The 18,068-nt window shown below is 51.1% G+C and overlaps 1 protein-coding gene across 2 annotated transcripts in view; it reads left to right on the top strand.

Annotated features, from left to right (window-relative positions):
• ATP10A (ATPase phospholipid transporting 10A (putative)) overlaps positions 1 to 16,924 on the top strand; it is a 180,640-nt gene extending 163,716 nt beyond the window's left edge. For both annotated transcript variants that reach the window (XM_069560244.1, XM_069560245.1), the window contains 8 exons: positions 1,713 to 2,022; positions 4,681 to 4,757; positions 8,166 to 8,291; positions 12,134 to 12,334; positions 14,638 to 14,718; positions 14,797 to 14,901; positions 15,290 to 15,477; positions 15,621 to 16,924. In XM_069560244.1, coding sequence (XP_069416345.1) covers positions 1,713 to 2,022; positions 4,681 to 4,757; positions 8,166 to 8,291; positions 12,134 to 12,334; positions 14,638 to 14,718; positions 14,797 to 14,901; positions 15,290 to 15,477; positions 15,621 to 16,239 — 1,707 coding nt within the window. In that variant the 3' untranslated portion in view covers positions 16,240 to 16,924. The remainder of the gene's footprint in view (positions 1 to 1,712; positions 2,023 to 4,680; positions 4,758 to 8,165; positions 8,292 to 12,133; positions 12,335 to 14,637; positions 14,719 to 14,796; positions 14,902 to 15,289; positions 15,478 to 15,620) is intronic.
• The last annotated feature ends 1,144 nt before the right edge of the window (positions 16,925 to 18,068 follow it).

The following is an 18,068-nucleotide window of genomic DNA, read 5'->3' as shown; positions in this document are numbered from 1 at the left end:
CTCTGGTCACGTTAAATTCTATGGAGAATGTGTATTTTTTTAAGGCAGGTAATCAGTCCTCTTGGGTGCAGGCTGCAGGCTCCCAACAGCCTCGGGGCGTGGAGTTCAGTGTCACTTTCGTTTAGCCTTTGCCAAGCTGTTAGAATCTGTCTCATATTTTTGCCCAGCTCCCCACTCCTAACAATGGTCCACTTCTTTCTGATTCTCTGGGACTCCCTCTGGCTGAAAGGTGGGTGAGTTGCCTTGATCTGCTTTGTGTCTCAGCACTGACTTCCGGGGCCAAGGTGGTGGCCGGACAGATGGAAGGAGGGCAGCGACCGCCTTGCCATCTGGGCCGCAGTTGGTCTGAGAGGAGGGACGCCTCCCTCGGAGTCCCCGGCGACAGGCAGCCCGGCCACCATGGCTGTTCCTGCTGCTGCCCTGGGGCAGAGTCGCCTGGCGCTGGGTTCAAGAGAATTGAGGAAAATAAATAAAAATGGGGTTTCCTCCCTCTGCCCTGAGCATGGAAAGTTCTCTTTTCTGGTTTTCAAGCCAGAAGTAGAGGTCTTCTCGCACTGGAGCTTTCCTGTCTTGCTTCCAGCTTCTGTCCAGGCATCCCGTGCTTAGAGTACCAGTCTCCTTCCCTAGCCTGACTGCTGCCGTTTACTCTGAGTCCTCAGCGCCACTCGGTGACTCTGTCCGGGTGCCACCGCGGGCTTCCAGGGTGGGGGCAGGATCTGCTCGTTCCGTCCTGCCTTGCCAGGGCTTTGTGTTAGGACCTGAGCGTCCGTAGTGGTTCTGCAGTGGAGTCCCGCCTTCTCCGTAAAGCCTCCCCGGGCACTGCCGCCCCCAGCCCCACCCTAGAGCAAGGCTCCCGTCTCCCGGTATCCGGCACACTGCGCATTCTGCTCAGTGACTTGCTGTGGTCGTGGGGTTATGTGTGTGTCCCGCTTCTTGGCCCATCACCCAAAGTCAATGGCTGCATCTTTTCAGGCTTCTGTTCTCTGTCTCACCCACTTTTCTCAATAGAAAACGTGCTCAGTAAGTGCTTATTCCCACAGTGATTCCCACAGTGCCATGTGGGAAGCCGCTCACTGACCTGGGGCTCTCTGTCCATGGAGGAGCAGGAACCAGTGGAGTTCCTGGAGTCTATTCATTCTTAGAAACACTTGTCCCTCCCATGCCTCTGTGCCCTGACCCTGCGGTCTCCCCAGGAAGTTTCCCTATCCTTTCTGGGACTCAGATACAGCTTTGGAAGGGTACTGCCAATTCAAAGCCTCAGAAATTAGGCTTTTTTTTTTCCTGGTCAACTGGAGAGCTTAAAGATACTCTGATTACACTTCTTTGGAAGCTAATCACAGCAGAAGCTCTCCTTGGTAGCTCTAGGAAACAAGAAGTTCTGAGTAAGGGCCTCTGAGGACCGTGGGGAAGTGCCTGGAAAGCTCCCATTGTCTGACCAGCCAGTAGTTCCACCAGTCTGGCCAGGCCTCCCAAGTGAAGATGCTCTGTGCTAAGCTCTACGCGGTATAATGGAATCAAGTAGAATCTTAATAGGAACCCTAAACCCACCCAGACTCTTTCATGCTGAAAGTTGACCACTTCCCCTGACTTCCCAGGTGCAGGAGGGTGCCCTTCTGGGCCAGGACTGCAGCCTAGGTCCCGGCAGAGTCTCAGATGTGTCGCTGTGGTGATGTGGGTGAGTGATCCATGCATTCCGCTTCTGTCCACTTCAGGAGGCGTGCGAGGCCCTGCTGGACCAGTGCCTGCGCTACGTGCAGTCCTGCAGCCCTCAGAGGACCGCTGGCAGCCTCAGCGTGGGCTTCGCCCCGCTCTGTCCACCCTCCGAAGCCACCGCCTCTGGCCCCAGCCTCGTGATCGATGGGAGAAGTCTGGCCTACGCCCTCCAGAAGAACCTGGAGGACAAATTCCTCTTCCTCGCTAAGCAGTGCCGGTCTGTCCTTTGCTGTCGCTCAACCCCCCTGCAGAAGAGCATGGTGGTGAAACTGGTCAGGAGCAAGCTCAAGGCCATGACCCTGGCCATAGGCAAGTATCCAGGCCGGACAGCCTCCTCCTGTGCAGCTGCCTCCTCTTGAAGCATCTTGAATTTCCTACCCCTTCCATACTATACTCTAGGGTGGGAAAACGTTTTCTTGCTCTTTTTCCTATTTATAAAATCACAGTCAGTGCAATAAAATTAGCAGTCTGCTCCAAATATAAAGCTTGGATTTGAAAGCCGCAGAATACACTAGCAACAGATATAGCTACATATTATGAAGTCAGTAATTCAGTGTCAAATTAAAAAGTTAGAGCTTCTTACTGTCTCCGGGGAGACAGGAGAGTCCTGTCCTGTGGCTTTGGCCTCAGCAGAGGCCTACGCTCTAAGCCTGACCCCAGGCCAACTTAGGAAGAAGGACCTTTGTAGGTGCTTCTGATGGCTGTGAGCCACCTGGGGTCCAACTTCATCACGCTTTGGGACCCAGAGACTCCATGGTGATCTGAATTCCCATCACTTTTTGTCTGCTGAACTTTGTTTGAAGTGTTACTCAGTTGTGTCTGACTCTTTGTGACCACATGGACTGTAGCCCGCCAGTGGACAGGCTCCTCTGTCCATGGGATTCTCCAGGCAAGAATACTGGAGTGGGTTGTCATTTTCTTCTCCAGGGGATCTTCCCACCCAGGCATCAAACCCAGGTCTCCTGCATTGGCAGGCTGATTCTTTACCATCTGAGCCACCTGGGAGATGATTTTGTTTCAAGACCAGCATCTAATTTTAAAACATTCCTCCTAAGCTCTGAATAGCTGCTGAATTGTCCATAATTTCCTTAAGGACTGTGTGTCTGATGGTGGCTTTTCCTTGCAGACTGAGGGCCTGGCGAGCCTCCTGGGCTCCTCTCCAGTCTGCACCCGCACCCACCTGTCTCCGCACCCACTCGATTCAAGTCCAGTCTCCAGGGAGGTTCAGGGATGTGGCAGCCCCACCTGCTGGGGAGAGCTGGGAGAGACTGCAGGTAGCCTAGGAAAAGGGGTGGTCCCCAGGATTCCCCGATATCAAATAGTTTGGTCTTCCTGCATAGAGAATGCACACCTGAGTGAGAGCTTACTCTGAAATAAAGCTTCCTCACCAATCAGTAATAATTGCCGTATTTTCTACAGGAGGTCTGTGGTAGCACCCCCTTGGTGATGTAGGAATTGCCACCCTGTCACCTCATCAGGACAGTTGAGGCTGGTGATAGCCCTAGAATGGTTGTCATGGAGATGGCCCTGCACATCCCCAGGGCATGGTAACTGCTGAGGGGGGTGAGTGTGTGTTCACCCACAGCCCCCTGGTTCCAGCTGAGATAAGACAGGCCGCTCTTCTAGGATGGCCCCTCTTTGGGGAGGCTGTCTCAGGACCACCTTTGCCCTCATGTGCCCAGACAGGCCTTTAGGTCTCTCTGAGCAGGTGTCCGGGTCTGCACCCTCACCGGTAACTTTACTCCTCCGTGCTCCAGCCTCAGCCGTAACAGGAGGTCAGCGTCCCCCAGTGGGCCGGGTGTGAGAGTCTGAACATGATACAGCACATTCTCACTGCCTGGTCAGGGCCCGGCTCACTCAGCCGCCGCATAACTGGTGTGTGGCATTCAGTTAGGAAACTGGGGAAAGAAAAAGGCTGGTCAGAAAGGAAAAAACAAAAAAGAATCTCAAAAGGAAAGGAAAGGTAAAGACCCATCAACTTTTAGCTCATTTCTTTCTATGAGTTAAGGCATGAATGTGACCTACACCTGGGCATCCAGCAGTTAATAACCCCGAGAGCATCATTGCCCACACATCTCATTTTGAATGGGACATTCTGGGAAGAGCTGTAGAGGTTATTGCTTCACAGAATTTCAGTTGGACAAATACTGACTTATTCTCCAGATTGGGCCCTCTGCAGTAAAGAACAGGGGAATCACAGAGGAAAGAAATCCATCCAAGTCACTCTGACTTTATATACCTATACTTCTTACATGTTTGAAATGGGGGAGGTATTCTGTGATGTGGGCCCTTCTGCCGCCCTGTTCCAAGAACAGTCACTCTCACTGAATGATAATGACTTTTAAGTCACCGGTTGTCTTTCCCCAAAGATGTTGAGAGCTCTGACCCTCGGCTTCTACACACTTTCTATCAGCAATTTGACTAAATACATAGATGGTCTCCTTAATTACATGCTTAGAGAGCCCAAGGGTGGGCACAGTAACTAACAAGCTAGCCAGACTTGAGTGTGCAGAGTTCCACAGTTTGCTGGGCAGAATTCAACCTTTGTTCAGTTTAGAAAACCACCCACAGGAGTATGAATGGAAGTAGCCTTGACTGCCGTGTGACAAAGCCTAGAGGGTCAGGAGTAACAGTGAAGGCGGTGATCCTGTTCTGTGCTAGGTGCTCTGTGAAGGGCTCTACTGGTGTCTGAGCCAGTAGCTTGGAATGTGTCCTTACTGGAAAGGGGTGCTGGCCGCTGCTTTCTCAGATTCTTCCTGGTTTGGCTGGTGGGTCCAAGCCTCCCACCAGGTTTGTTCTGACTGCATAACCCGGCTCCCCTGGGGCAGGGGCTGCACTGCCTCTTCCTCACTCCTCCCTAGGCCTCTCCACAGTTCCCAGCTCACACCACAGTCTTGGGAAGATCCATCAAGCCTGTTTAATCATGTACATCTCAGCTCATGATTCTCCCTGCCTGTGCTGTTCTAGGAGATGGAGCCAATGACGTCAGCATGATCCAGGTAGCAGACGTGGGCGTGGGAATCTCAGGCCAGGAGGGCATGCAGGTAAGGACAGGGGGCTGTCCTGGGCAACCAAAGGGCTCCCACTGTGAGCCACGCTGGGCTCCCTCTGAGCCGTCCTGCAGAGCTGAAGGCTTGGATCTTGATACAGCTGGTGCTTACCTGCTGCTAAGCCGGCAGTAGACCAGGTGGCAGGCGGCTCTTTGTGTTAGTGAAGCTGTGCAGTGAATGTGCCGTTAAGTCTGTTTCTGTGGAAAGGTGGCCTGGAGTGGGTTGTCTCTGCAAGGCATTTTTTATTGCTCCTGAACATCAGTGATACCGTGGGCTTTGCTATAGGACTGTTCTGTCTTGGTGTCACCATGAAGATGGAGGAAAGCCGTCCTCACTCGTGTGGAAATTCATCTGTGTTTTTCACTTGCCACTGTGTTGGTTCTCCGCACATGACCCAGATGATGAATAAATGGTTCATTACAAATGTACTTTTTTGGGATGTAGCAGTTCTACATTTGATTAAGTTTGAATCAGTATTTTTAACTTGATGGAGACTTTTGGGAACAGTCTATCCAGTTGTCCTCTTTTAGAAATCAAGATGTGGCTCACTCTTTGGTCATCGGTTGTTCAGTGGTGTGTTCACCGTGTAACTAGCTTTAGAGCACGCATGTGTGTCATGCTTGTGGAGGTTCATTGATTTTCTCACTTGACACTGAAATCACAGTTTGATGGAAAGTCCTGAGCCAGAAGCACAGTCGCTCCATCCCGGGCTCATCCTCAGCACATAACTCTCCTGCGCCTCGTCTGACCTGGGTTATGTTACTATACATGTTTTCTTCCTCCATAAAATGGAAAATGGAACCCAGCTGGGACTCATCCTTGCCCCTCCTCCCAGTGACATCACATGCTGCTGCTGCTGCTAAGTCGCTTCAGTCATGTCCAACTCTGTGCGACCCCATAGACGGCAGCCCACCAGGCTCCTCCATCCCTGGGATTCTCCAGGCAAGAACACTGGAGTAGCTTGCCATTTCCTTCTCCAATGCATGAAAGTGAAAAGTGAAAGTGAAGTCGCTTAGTTGTGTCCAACTCCTAGCGACCCCATGGACTGCAGCCTACTGGAGTGGGTTGCCATTGCCTTCTCTCTGACATCACATGGGGGAGCTCAAAAATGTCTGTTGAATGAATGAGAAAAATAGTTAATTCCATCTGATTTTTTCAGCATGGCCTCCTTTGCACTCATCTCCTAGAATGAAACCTTACCCAGGGCAGTTCTTGTAAACCACACGTGCAGAGAAATGCAGCCAGTGAATCCACTTTGTATCAGGGTCTCTAAGATTGAGCGTGCTGGTGAGGAAGGACATGAGCTGTATCCAGTGCAGGGCCTCAGGGCAGGAGCCAGAGGATTCAGTGAGCCATGAAGGAGGTGTGGGGATCAGCCTCACTGTAGGGGCATTACTGAGACTCAGCTTTGATTGGACATGACTTCTGCATGGAGTGTCACTGGATGCTTCCGGATTTACTTGAAGTTATACTTCTTTATTGAGGGTGCATTATGTAAAGTGACGGTAAGACTCGACACTTTGCCTTCTGTTCTGAGGGCTCAGGTTCCCCAGGGGAATGTGGCCGCGTTTGCTTGTTAGTCCAGTAAGCAAGGGGACGTTGTGCAGAGCTCCCTGGAAGACACACTGTGTGGGCGCTGTGGCTATAGGGACCCGAGGAGTCCAAGCTGAGTGTCTGAGGAAAAGTGATGGTAGTTGCAGCTCCCCAGCTCAGCCAGGGTGGAAAGGGTGTCCCAGGCAGGGGAACAGAAAAGACCAAGGCGATTCTGTCACTCTGAGACACCCAGTCTTTTAGGAGTCATGTGGCCGACCATGTTTGTTGAGCACCCCATGGGTCAAGAGGTGACTGGGAGCCAGGGCTGCAGGTGATCACAGTGTCTACCGTGCAGGGTCTCATGGAATATTCAGAAAGATCAGAAAGGGAAGGTAGAGAAGTATTCTGACTTAAACCAGGGATCATAGCTGAGTTGTCGTGAGTGCTGTGAAAGAGCGACACGAGTTTCCCTGCTGAGGATGTGGTGGGAGGCCCTGCCCAGCTGGGAGCACTGGGGAGGCCACTGTGACTGGGGGAGCGAGTGGTATGTTCAGGGTGTGGAGGCGGGAAGCTGGGCCGAAGGGTGGAGGATAGGCCAGCAGGGCCTGGAAGGAGGGGCATACCTGCGGTTCTCAAGGTCGGGGCTGCTTCCCAAACACCCCCGGGGCTTCTCCTTAGCTCTGACTCAACATCAGCCCTTCACAGGGACCACATGTGACGGTATCTGTCTCCAAGTCTGTGTCTGGAAACCAGAGGGTCTTAATACATGACTTTTGAGAGGAAGAATTGTGGAATAAACAAAGGAGGAAAAGATGCACAAAACCCTTAAGGCTCCCACATACTGACAGGAAGGGGGGCAAAGATACTGTTTGCTTTCAGATCCTTACTTTTGGGTTCAGAAAGCAGACATTCTCAGGCTTCATTCTTTTCTGTCACGTGTAATGATGTTACTCTATTTCACAAATGGGACGGTATCATCACCTGCTCTTTTCGGAGTGATATTTAAGGGAAGTCTGTAAAATTTGAAAAGCAGACTTAAATGTTTGTGTGGAACAACCTTCAAAGATAAGCAAAAATGTATCTTTGACATTTTCATGGATTTTTCCCCAAAATAATGAAATTCATTCCCAAATAGTGATGTATTCCAAGTTATTTTGGACACAGACGTTGTCATTAGGATGGCACTGTCTGGCCCAGTTAGTTTCATTGTGTAGAATGTGGTGCTCAGTGAGGTAAAGGCAAGCTTCCTCCCCCGGACTCTTTCCTGTCTGCAGAGGAAGCCTGCCATCCATCCCACTGTCCTTTCAGGCCGTGTCCAGTGCCCTACAGTGGGCATCCTGAGACTGGGCTGGTTGGCGGGCAGGGCATCCATGGGCCTGGCCTTGCTCATCACCCGTGGCTCTTGGGGAGAATGACCCAGAGGACACCTCGCAGAACAGCTGTCTGTCTGTCCCTGAGGCATACCTAAGGGGCAGCTTTGGTTCATCTTTGGGTTGGGATCCTAATATGATTTAGATGAATAAAACATCAGAGAGTGGGAAAAAGCAGGGAAACTTCATACATCTCCATATTTTTTTTTTTAGTTTGCGTAAAATAAAAAAGCATGGGAAAGAAAAAGAAAAACTTTACAAATCCATCAGTAACATATATTTGAAATCTTAAATATGTCCTCTAGAGCAGTATCCCTAAACTAGAGTGTGGTCGATATTGGATTTTTCTTAAATGCAAGCGTTCATCCTGGAGACAGTGGTAACAGCCAGTTCAGACTACATTTCTGCATCCCCGTTGCGCCTTGTGTTTGGGGGGAGTTAAGGTGGACCTCAGGCACAGTGAAGCAGCACCAACAACTGGCGCTCTCTCCCTCTCAAGGCAGTGATGGCCAGCGACTTCGCGGTGCCCAAGTTCCGATACCTCGAGAGGCTCTTGATCGTTCATGGACATTGGTGCTATTCCCGGCTTGCCAACATGGTGCTGTACTTCTTCTACAAAAACACAGTATGTATTTGATGCCAGTGTCAAGGATTTTTGATGTGAAATCCGTGAGATTCACAGGACTGTTAACTGAACATGGTCTGTGGGCCATCCCACAGCCTCCCGTTGGTTCTACCCGACTTGGCTTCTGTGGATTTTTCCCAGGCTGGTCTGCCCTTGCACCCTCAGTCTCAGAAATCTTAACTTACTTGCCACTCTGAGCATGGAAACAGGTAGATCCAAGGAGGAAGTCCACTTGCAGCTTTATAATAGGTAGAGTGACCGTGGGGTCCTGGGGTTTGCATGAAGTCCTCAGTCAGTGGGTGATCGAGGCTCCTTTCTGCCTCCGCCCAGCTGACTCCAGTTTCTAGGCCCTTTACTGCTCTGTCCCTGTCTCTCTCAGGAGTGGTCTCCTAGGATGCTCTGATTGGTGCTCTCTCAAAGCACATGGGCTCATCTGATGAGTGGAAGTGTGGTTGGCAGTCTTGGGTCAGCATGAGAGGACTCGGCTGGGCTGTGACCCTGTTGATAAGCAGGCTGTTGAGATTGCCCACCGTCTTTGAGAAGCCTTTCCTCATCCCCTGGCTGCCATGAGTGTACATAGGCCTGTGGCTGCATTGTTGCTTCTGTGTTTATTCATCAACCGCAGGCGTCATCACGTTTTACCATAGTTTCCTATTCAGGAAACCTCCACACTAAACACTGACACTCCTCTCCAGCTCTGCTACACACCTAGCCCGCTGCACCATCTCAATAAATACATGAATAAAGTACTTTTGCTTATAAATCTAGGATTACAGAACCAGTCAATGAGGTAGTGAAATGGTAAAAATGGCTCAGAGGTTAAAGCGTCTGCCTCCAATGCGGGAGACCCGGGTTCGATCCCTGGGTCGGGAAGATCCCCTGGAGAAGGAAATGGCAATCCACTCCAGTATTCTTGCCTGGAGAATCCCATGGACAGAGAAGCCTGGTAGGTTACAGTCCACGGGGTTGCAAGGAGTCGGACATGACTGAGCGACTTCACAAACAAACAAAACTGATTTCATAGCAGTTTGTTTATTCAGATACAAATGGACTTTGATATAGCAATTATGACGTTGAAGCTTTGGTCTCAGGTTTAATGAAGTAGAAATAAATGGCAAAAATCACGCCCACCCTGGGCCAGTAGGAGGGGCTGCCACCCTCTGTGCTGGCAGGTAGACCCCCCTGGGGCCCGCTCATTCTGTACTTGACCTTTCAGTTAGGCTGTGCGCAGACCTGCTTGGCTCAGGACAGTTCTGTTTCTTCAGGGACTCTGATTCAGGGCCCTAGTCTATTTCCTGCTGGCCCTAATATTTAATTCTTAGTTCCGTCACTACTGTGTCCTTGGCAGACAGCTGTGTGGCAGCAATAGCCTCCAGGATGGACCACATGGCCATCTCAGGACCCTACCCTTCTTGTGAGGTGTAGACACTCTGCTGAGAACTTGCTGGATTGCTGCTTGTCCTTCTTGCCTCTGATAGGAGGCAAGTAGACAAAGTAAGTAAACTCTTGAGGTAGCTGACTCTTGAGAGTAGTCCCTTAGATCTGCCCTGCTGGATCCATAGCTCCAAAGTCAAGAGCATGTCTAATTTTATAGGTTAGGTCCTGGAAATTAATTCAGATTGGGTTCTGCCTGGGACTCAGTCCATGCAGGGCTGTGCTGTGCTGTCCCTGACCTCGTCAGATCCCCATGCTACTGACTGCCTGGCATTGCCTCCCCAGCACCACCCCCTCCTCGCACAGAGTTGCAAACCGAGAGGCTCCCAGCTCCCGAAGGGGTAGGTGGTGCTTTGAGCAAAGGTGAGTGGGTCTGGGCAGGCTGGAATCCCAGCCTCATTTCTCTGTCATTGGCTGTGCAATCTGGAGCAAGTTATTTGCCTCCTTTGGATTTTGTTTTCTTTATCTGAAAACAAAACAGAACATAGGAATTGAACTCTGCTCTCGTAATTCCTAACAAAAACTTCTCAGACTGAGGGGGAGACATTCAATATTTCAGTTGCAGAAGAGACCCAGAGTGGCTACCGGAATGGACAGTGCCTCCTGTCTGCTGCAGCGAATGTGTCCATGGGAAGGGGGCAAGGAAGGAGAAGGGGCCTCTTTGATTCTGTGTCAGATGCAAGGCCTCTGTGAACAGGCACTTAATCTACTTGAGAAGTTCAGAAATGATCCCTCTGCCTTCCAACTTGAGAAATTCATTTGTTTTCAGAATAAGTTCACCTGCCTTCCAGTAAGGAGTAGAGAAGGAAAGTTTCCATAGCAACAGTGGTTTGAGAAGGCTTTGGGTAGTACATGAAAAAAAAGATCTCAATTATCTAAGTACTTTTTCTCCTCTTTGACTCCACTTGTTTACTGATGAGTCACTAAGCTGCACCTGAAAGGACAGAAGAGTCATAAGCAGGTGTGGGTGTGAAAAAGGGAAGAAAGTTAGTGAAGAAACCAAGTCTGTCCATTTTCAGGGTGGAGGGGAAGAGCTGCATTAGGGCAAAGACTGAAACAAGGTTTGGACGATCTGGGTCACTAGAGGTGTTACCAGTGTAGACTGTCTTTTTTTCCTGATCATTGGAACAAGCCATTTTTTAGGTCAATAAATGTCTCTGAGCTCTACCTCAAAGAGGTTAAGTGACTGCCTCAAAGTCAGAAATGTGCACAGCAGCAGCTCCAGAACCCACCCCAAGGCCACTGTCTGCAGTGTTCAGCAGAGAATTTTCTTCCTCCGTTGCTCCTCCAGGCCAAGACCCCCGAGTGGCTGATCAAGATTGGTTTGTTACTCATTCAGTGACCACTGTCCAATCATTTGACCCCTTGGACCTTAGTTTCCTTTCCTCTAAATTGGGTGAGCACGCCGGCCTTGCTTGAGCCTCAGATGAAGGAAATAGCTGTTCTGACAGTAACAGCCACAGATGACCCTTAGCATCTCAGCATGTAGGGAGCTCTTATGAGTGCTTCAAAGTGTATTAGTCATGAATTCTCACCGCAGCCCACAGCTGAGTGCCACTGGTGTGCCCATGACATTGACAAGGTCACTGGGGCACAGAGTGGCTAAGTTATCTGTGCCAGCTTGCATAGCTGGTAAGTGTCAGAATGCCTTGTAGTCACTAAGCTGCCAGCCCCTGTCCTACCCCGCCACCCCCCATATAGCATCAGGATGTTCAGTGACCAAGTAATAGTGGGAAGAGGCTCACCCAGGTCCTCACGCTGGGCATGGGAGATTCCTCCATCTCTCTGCACCTCGCTTTCCTGTTTGGGATAGCCATAGGGACCAGCAGGAATGCCTGTAGCTCACCCGGACAGCAGAGTACCCAGCGGAGGCCAGGGCTCAGTCAAAGTCACGATTACCACCCTGCTTGTGTGTGCGTCCTCCCCTCCACGAGAGTCAGTAACTGTACACTGTTCCTCATTAAAGAGAGGAAGGCAGCATCCAGGGTGTGGTCCCAGAGGAGCACAAGGAAAGAAGCCTGGCAGTGGGTCATGTACCCAGCTGGCCCTCTTAACGTGAGCCCCCGTAGACCCCGCCAAAGCGTTATTTTGTTTTCTTATGATCTGTAGCCCTTTGGCCACAAGACTGCATCCCTCCAAGGGCTGTTGGTGGGAATCCCCAGCTGCTGTTGCTGCCCTTCGGATGCCAGAGGGATGCAGGAGGGGAGAGAGGGACGGGGACCAAAGTGAGAGCCATCTCTGGAGACAATCTCCATGCACAGATTCAGTCTTTCCAGCCAGACTCCGCCAGGCTCTCGGCCGCCTGGGCCAGGAGTCTGCGGGACGGCGGCCCGCGGGGCAGCTCTTGGCCCCTGGGGCGGGGCTCCGCGGGCAGCTGGGAACCACCGTCCCACCCTTTTTGACCACAGATGTTCGTCGGCCTCCTGTTCTGGTTCCAGTTCTACTGTGGCTTCTCCGCGTCCGCCATGATTGACCAGTGGTACCTGATCTTCTTTAACCTGCTCTTCTCGTCACTCCCCCAGCTCGTGACTGGGGTGCTGGACAAGGACGTGACGGCCGACGTGCTGCTCGCCGAGCCGCAGCTCTACCGGAGCGGCCAGAACATGGAGGTGAGCCCCGGCCCGCGCCGCCCTTTCCGTGGACACCCTGGGCAGACAGAGCAGGGAAGATACCGTATGAGATCGCTCAGATGTGGAATCCCAAATGCAGTTATTTACAAAACAGATTCACTGGTTTTGAAAACAAACTTTTGTTACCAAAGGAGAAATATGGCATGGAGGGGTAAATTGGGAGCTTGAGACCTTAACGTACACACACTACTGCATATAAAACAGATCACCAGCAAGGGCCTACTGGGTAGCACAGGGAATTCTACTTGGTATTTTGTAATAACCTATGGGGTGAAGAATCTGAAGAAGGATGCGTGTGTGTGTGTGTAAAACAGAATTACTTTGCTGTACGCCTGAAACTAACACAGCATTGTGCAACACTGTACAACTATACTCCAAGAAAATTTTAAAAATAAAATCGCAAAAAAAAGGACACTGGAAGAGTTAGAACTCTAGACTCTGACCAGTGGGAGGAAAACAATGAATTCTGTCTACTTGACTGCAGTGGATTTAAGTAGAAAAAGTTGATTGGTTGTGATGGTATCAGGGGTGTATGTATGGGCCCACACTCATCAAAATGTTTACATTAAAAGTGTGTGTAGTTTCTGTATATCAGTTTACCTAAAGCTTAAAAAAAGAGAGAAAGAAAAGACTTTTGAAACTATGCATGTATGTGTGCTAAGTTGCTACAGTCGTTTCTGACTCTTTGCAACATTATGGACTATATAACCTGCAAAGGTCTACAGGATTCTGTCCCTGGATTCTCCAGGCAAAATACTGGAGTAGGTTGCCATGCCCTCTTCCAGGGGCTCTTCCCTCACCCAGGATCGAACCCACAGCTCTGTGGCTCCTGCACTGGCAGGCGGGTTCTTTACCACTAGAGCCAGCTGGGAAGCTCTTTTGAAAGTATACCAAAGTGAAAACTGTCTTTACACTAAGAGGTTCCAGGAGCCCAAGGAAAGCCCATTTGGAATCCAAGTCATGGACATGTGGGATGACTGTAGGAAGAACAGGGATTTTTCTAAAACATCCCCAAAAGAAATGTGATTTCCTTTGAATAGGGATTAATGAGAAGATAAACCCGTAGGGAAACCCTGGGAAAACCAAGTGAACACAAACAGATCATGTAAATACATGTTTCCATCAATATACTGCGTAGACTGGCATGCTGACTCCCAGCTGTCCCTGCTGGTCAGTAAAGAAAGCCACGTCAGTGCTTCTCTTGGGCTGATTGGAATTATACGTGCGCCCAGGGAATAGAGCCCCGCATCTCCCACAGTGGTCTATAAATAATTCATAACTGATTTACTGAACCGCTGACTTCCCACCAGGCTTCCCAGGTGGTGCAGTGGTAAAGAATCCACCTGCCAATGCAGGAAACACAGGAGAGAAGGGTTCAATCCCTGGGTGGAAAAGATCCCCTAGAGTAGGAACTGGCAACCCTCTCCAGTATTCTTGCCTGGAAAATTCCCTGGACAGAGGAGCCCGGAAATATGCAGTTTGTGGGATGGCAAAGAGTCCGACACAGCTGAACTACTGACTTCCCATGGGCAGCCTGGGACGGGGGCTACTGAGGGAAGGGTAGATGAGGGTCTCTGCTCGTCACCTGGAGGCGCTCCTGTACTCAGCCAGGTCTCACCTCCTAGGTGAGTTTGTTCTGGGGACTAACAGGAAGGGGCTGCCTTTCCTCAGTGCTTGGTAAACGCTCGTCTTGTCTGCTCTGAACGTCCTCTGGGCCAGTGCTCGCTCTTGCAGCTCAGAACTCAGCAGGGGCAGATAGAGACGTGGGCACCCAGACAAGGAAGACTTGACTTGTCCATTTCAAAGTCATTTTTGTCTTTTCTATGCAGCTAATTGATTTTAACATTAGGAGACATCTGTGATTTGTGAAAATAACTAATTTTTAAGAAACATTCGAGGAGGTCCACCAACAGAGGGAAGCAAAGCCCTGACAAAGTAGAAGGACTGAGGTTGGAGAGGCTGCCAGAATTCATGCTGTAGTCCCTGGCTAGGGAAGTGCCTCGTGGGATTTTAGAATGCATTTCCTCTTTTTCCTGTTATAACGGGCCTTGCAGACCCAGATGCTGTCAGTGACCAACTCAGCCTCAAGGGCCCTTGCGGAGCCTTTCCATAGTGTTTTTCCACCAGGCCCCAGCCCCTGGGACCTCCCTCTCCAAGGCCTGAGTTAGCAAGTGTCCCTGGGGTGCCCGGCTTGTGCCTTCACGGCCCCCAGGGGGGACTGGAAAACCGTGTGAAGAGATGAGGCCGTCCCTATAATCCCTTTGCTTGTTCTTGTGTTTCAGGAATATCGGCCTCGCACGTTCTGGCTGAACATGGCCGATGCTGCCTTCCAGAGCCTCGTGTGCTTTTTCATTCCCTACCTGGTAAGTTGGCCCCTGGCCAGGCCTTTCCCGCCAGCTTCATCCGGGGACGCGCAGACAGATGACCCCGCTGTCTTTCAGGCCTACTACGACTCCGACACAGACATCTTCACCTGGGGCACCCCCATCACTGCCGTCGCCCTGTTCACGTTCCTCCTGCACCTGGGCATCGAGACTAAGACCTGGGTGAGAACCGTGGGACTGACCCAGAAGGGGGCTGGTCTGTGAGCCCTCACTGATGTGCCCAGTCCGTGAGCTTGAGCAGGGTTTTGTGAAGCCAGCCTCTCTGTGATGAGAACAAACCGGGTTCCCGGGCTGGCCACTTGGACCCAAGCCTGGGTGGGGGGCAGCTCCAGCCCAAGCCCGTGCCTGTCCTGGGCAGCGCTGGGCTCCTGCCTCCTCCACCCAGCTCTGCTTAACCCTCCTTCCCCTGGCCCCTAGCTTCCATTGCCCAGCCTGTGTTCACGCCAACCCACCCTGTTCCCGCTGTGCCTCTGAGAACACTGCACCTGCTCTGGGAAGACCAGTGCACTTCTATTGAAACAGAAGCCCTGTTTTTCTCTTTACCCCTCAGACCTGGCTCAACTGGACGGCTTGTGGCTTCAGTGTCATTTTATTTTTCACCGTGGCTTTGATTTACAACGCTTCCTGCGCGACGTGCTACCCTCCCTCCAACCCCTACTGGACCATGCAGACGCTAATGGGCGACCCCGTGTTTTACTCCATTTGTCTGCTAGCGCCCGTGGCTGCTCTGCTGCCCAGGTAAGTGTCTGGGACAGTGGCCTTCAGGTCCCACATGGGCTCGGAAAACACTGTCTTTGCTGTGCTCCTGCACCATTCGAGTCTCAGAAGCTCAAAGGCTTCGTGGCAGCAGTAGCTGACTGTATTCTGTATGTTCTTTCCAGGTTGTTTTTCAAAGCTCTGCAGGGGACCCTTTTCCCTACCCCACTGCAGCTGGGACGCCAGTTAGCCAAGCGGTCCCCCAGGAAATTCAGGGCTCCCAGAGAGACCTCTGTTCGGGGGCACATCCTGGGAGAAGCAAGGACCAAGCCACTGGGACAGAGGAGCATCAGTGTGGCGCAGGCCGTCTCCCGGGACTGCAGCTCACGCATGTCTCGGGGCACGTGGCAGCCGGCCTGCTCCCCCGAGGCTGGCGGGGAGCCCAGCGCGGTGGACATGGGCGTGCCGCGGAGGGAGGGCACCCTGCCAGACAGGCTGGGCAGCCAGCCCTCGCGGTCCTCCTCGCCGGGGCCGGTGGCCGTGGAGGGCTGTCCAGGGGGTTCCAGGAGGAAACCCATGAGCGCCAGCCGGCCTGCCCCCCTGCCGTCCGTCTTCAGCGTGCCCGGCCTCAGCTCCCTCAACTGGATGTCCTCGCTGTCCCTGGTCGGCGGGCTGGGCAGCGTCCTGCAGTTCTCCCGGAGCAGCCTGCCCATGGACAAGCATGACGGCGACTTCCTGCCCAGCTCCACGCCGCCCGAACGGGACCTGTGTGGCTCGAGCGGGCAGACCACAGACTGCTTCTAGGACCCCCTTCCAAGAAGCACGGCTGGCAGTGCAGAATGAAAACCTTGAAATGCTCTTTTTTTTTTGAAAGATGTTACTATTATTTATGTTTATTATTTGCACAGAGTTCTAGTGAGGTATATTTTATGTATTTCTGAGGCTGACACAGGAAATGAAAGGTACTGAAAAAAGAAAGTTTATTTTTAAAAAATTTTTAAGTAGAGTATACTGAAAAGAAAAATAAGAGCTTTATCTTATATAAAAGTTTAAAGAAGAGAGACACTTGAAAAGGTGTGTTTATATTTATTTTTTCATCTCATTTTATTAAAGAAAGCGTGGTCTGTTTGGTTTGCTTCAGTATGTGTGACCTTTGCTTTCCCTGAGTGTAAACATGTATGAGCACAGCGCACCCCGGTGGGGAGTGTGGATGGGGTGGAGGGAGGTGACAGGCACACACATGACTTTGCGGAGATCCTCACTGTCTGTCTGTCAGTCCCACCACTAGGAGAGTTGGGTCTCTGCTTCACCAGCAAAGGGAAATTGAAAACTCTGGGAAAGCAGACACACAGACACACACAGAATTCATTCCAACATTCATTTCTGTGCAGGCATTTGGTAAAGATCACCTGTAGGTATTATACTTCCTATGAAGGTTCTTGCCTGTTAAAATCATAATAAGCAATAAACAGCCTTCACTTTGCAAAGAGATCATGTCCGGTTGCCACTGTTGTATGATGTTATTAATATGTTACCTAATGTTACTAAAGACCTGTTTATATGCCCAATACATAGGCAGGCCAAACAAACCAAAATGTTGGAGTTCGGAGCAGAGAAATGTTTACTGCCAGACCAAGCAAAGAGATCGGGTGGCTTGTGCTGTGAACACCCCTAAGGATTTCCACAAAACTTTTTTAAAGGCCACGTGAGGAAGGGGCATCCCAGGGTTTGTGATCAGCTGTGACAATTCCCTAATTGGTTGATGGCTATCAGTCCTTAGGTGCCAGAAAGTCTGGAGGCTCGTGGTCATCAAGCAGTTCATTTCTTCCATCTGGTGGTCGTTCCAGCATCTGAAAAACTCAGGAAATATGCATCAGATACTATTATTTAGGTACTTCAGAGATTAGCTACAGCAGAGGACATGGGGAGGGGTCCATCCCAGGAAGACCCCATAGGGTCCTGCTCTTTGCTGCACTAACAGAACATGTTCTGAGCACTCTGGGACACTTCTTCATGGCCGGTTCTTTTAGATTCCGTGAAGGAAACAGCTGGGTGACATGCAGGCTGCACACTGGGACATTGACACGGGCTATACCAGCACCAGGCATCAGCACCTACAAGACGCTTCCTGCCAAGAGGCTGGGCTTTTTACCTTTTTGTCTTATGAGTCACTACTGCCATCTCTCTAAACAGAAAAATGGAAGGAAGAGATGATAAGAATTTGAGGCAGCTATGTATTATTTCCTCTTCAGAACCCTCTCTGGCTCTGCCAGCCACTGTGAGTTGCCTGCTTGCTCAGCCTGGGGTGTGAAGTGAGCAGTATGTGCTCCTGCTCAGGGCCCCGTGGAGCTTGTTCCCGAAGCAGCAGTGTGCGGAGGTTGGAGGATCTCAGGACTATGCAGTTTCTGAGCATAGCATGCCAGGTAGAATGGCATTTCCAGTGTATGTGGCTCATTGCACGAGGCAGGAAACATGCCTCATCTGGTCAGATGGAAAGGAAGACAGCTCATCTGCAAGGCCAGAGAAGTGGGCCCCGAGGCAATTGGACACGCAACTCAGACCTCAGGTTTCCCTTTCCTTCCGGTGCTCAGCTCTCTGAGGTCAGCGTGATCCCAAGGCTGGCTCTGTTCCTG

The sequence above is a fragment of the Ovis canadensis genome, chromosome 18 (genome assembly GCF_042477335.2).
Source record: "Ovis canadensis isolate MfBH-ARS-UI-01 breed Bighorn chromosome 18, ARS-UI_OviCan_v2, whole genome shotgun sequence".
NCBI classification, from domain to species: Eukaryota; Metazoa; Chordata; class Mammalia; order Artiodactyla; family Bovidae; genus Ovis; species Ovis canadensis.
The sequence above is the reverse complement of the archived record's forward strand: the minus strand, read 5'-3'. Positions and strand labels throughout refer to the sequence as shown.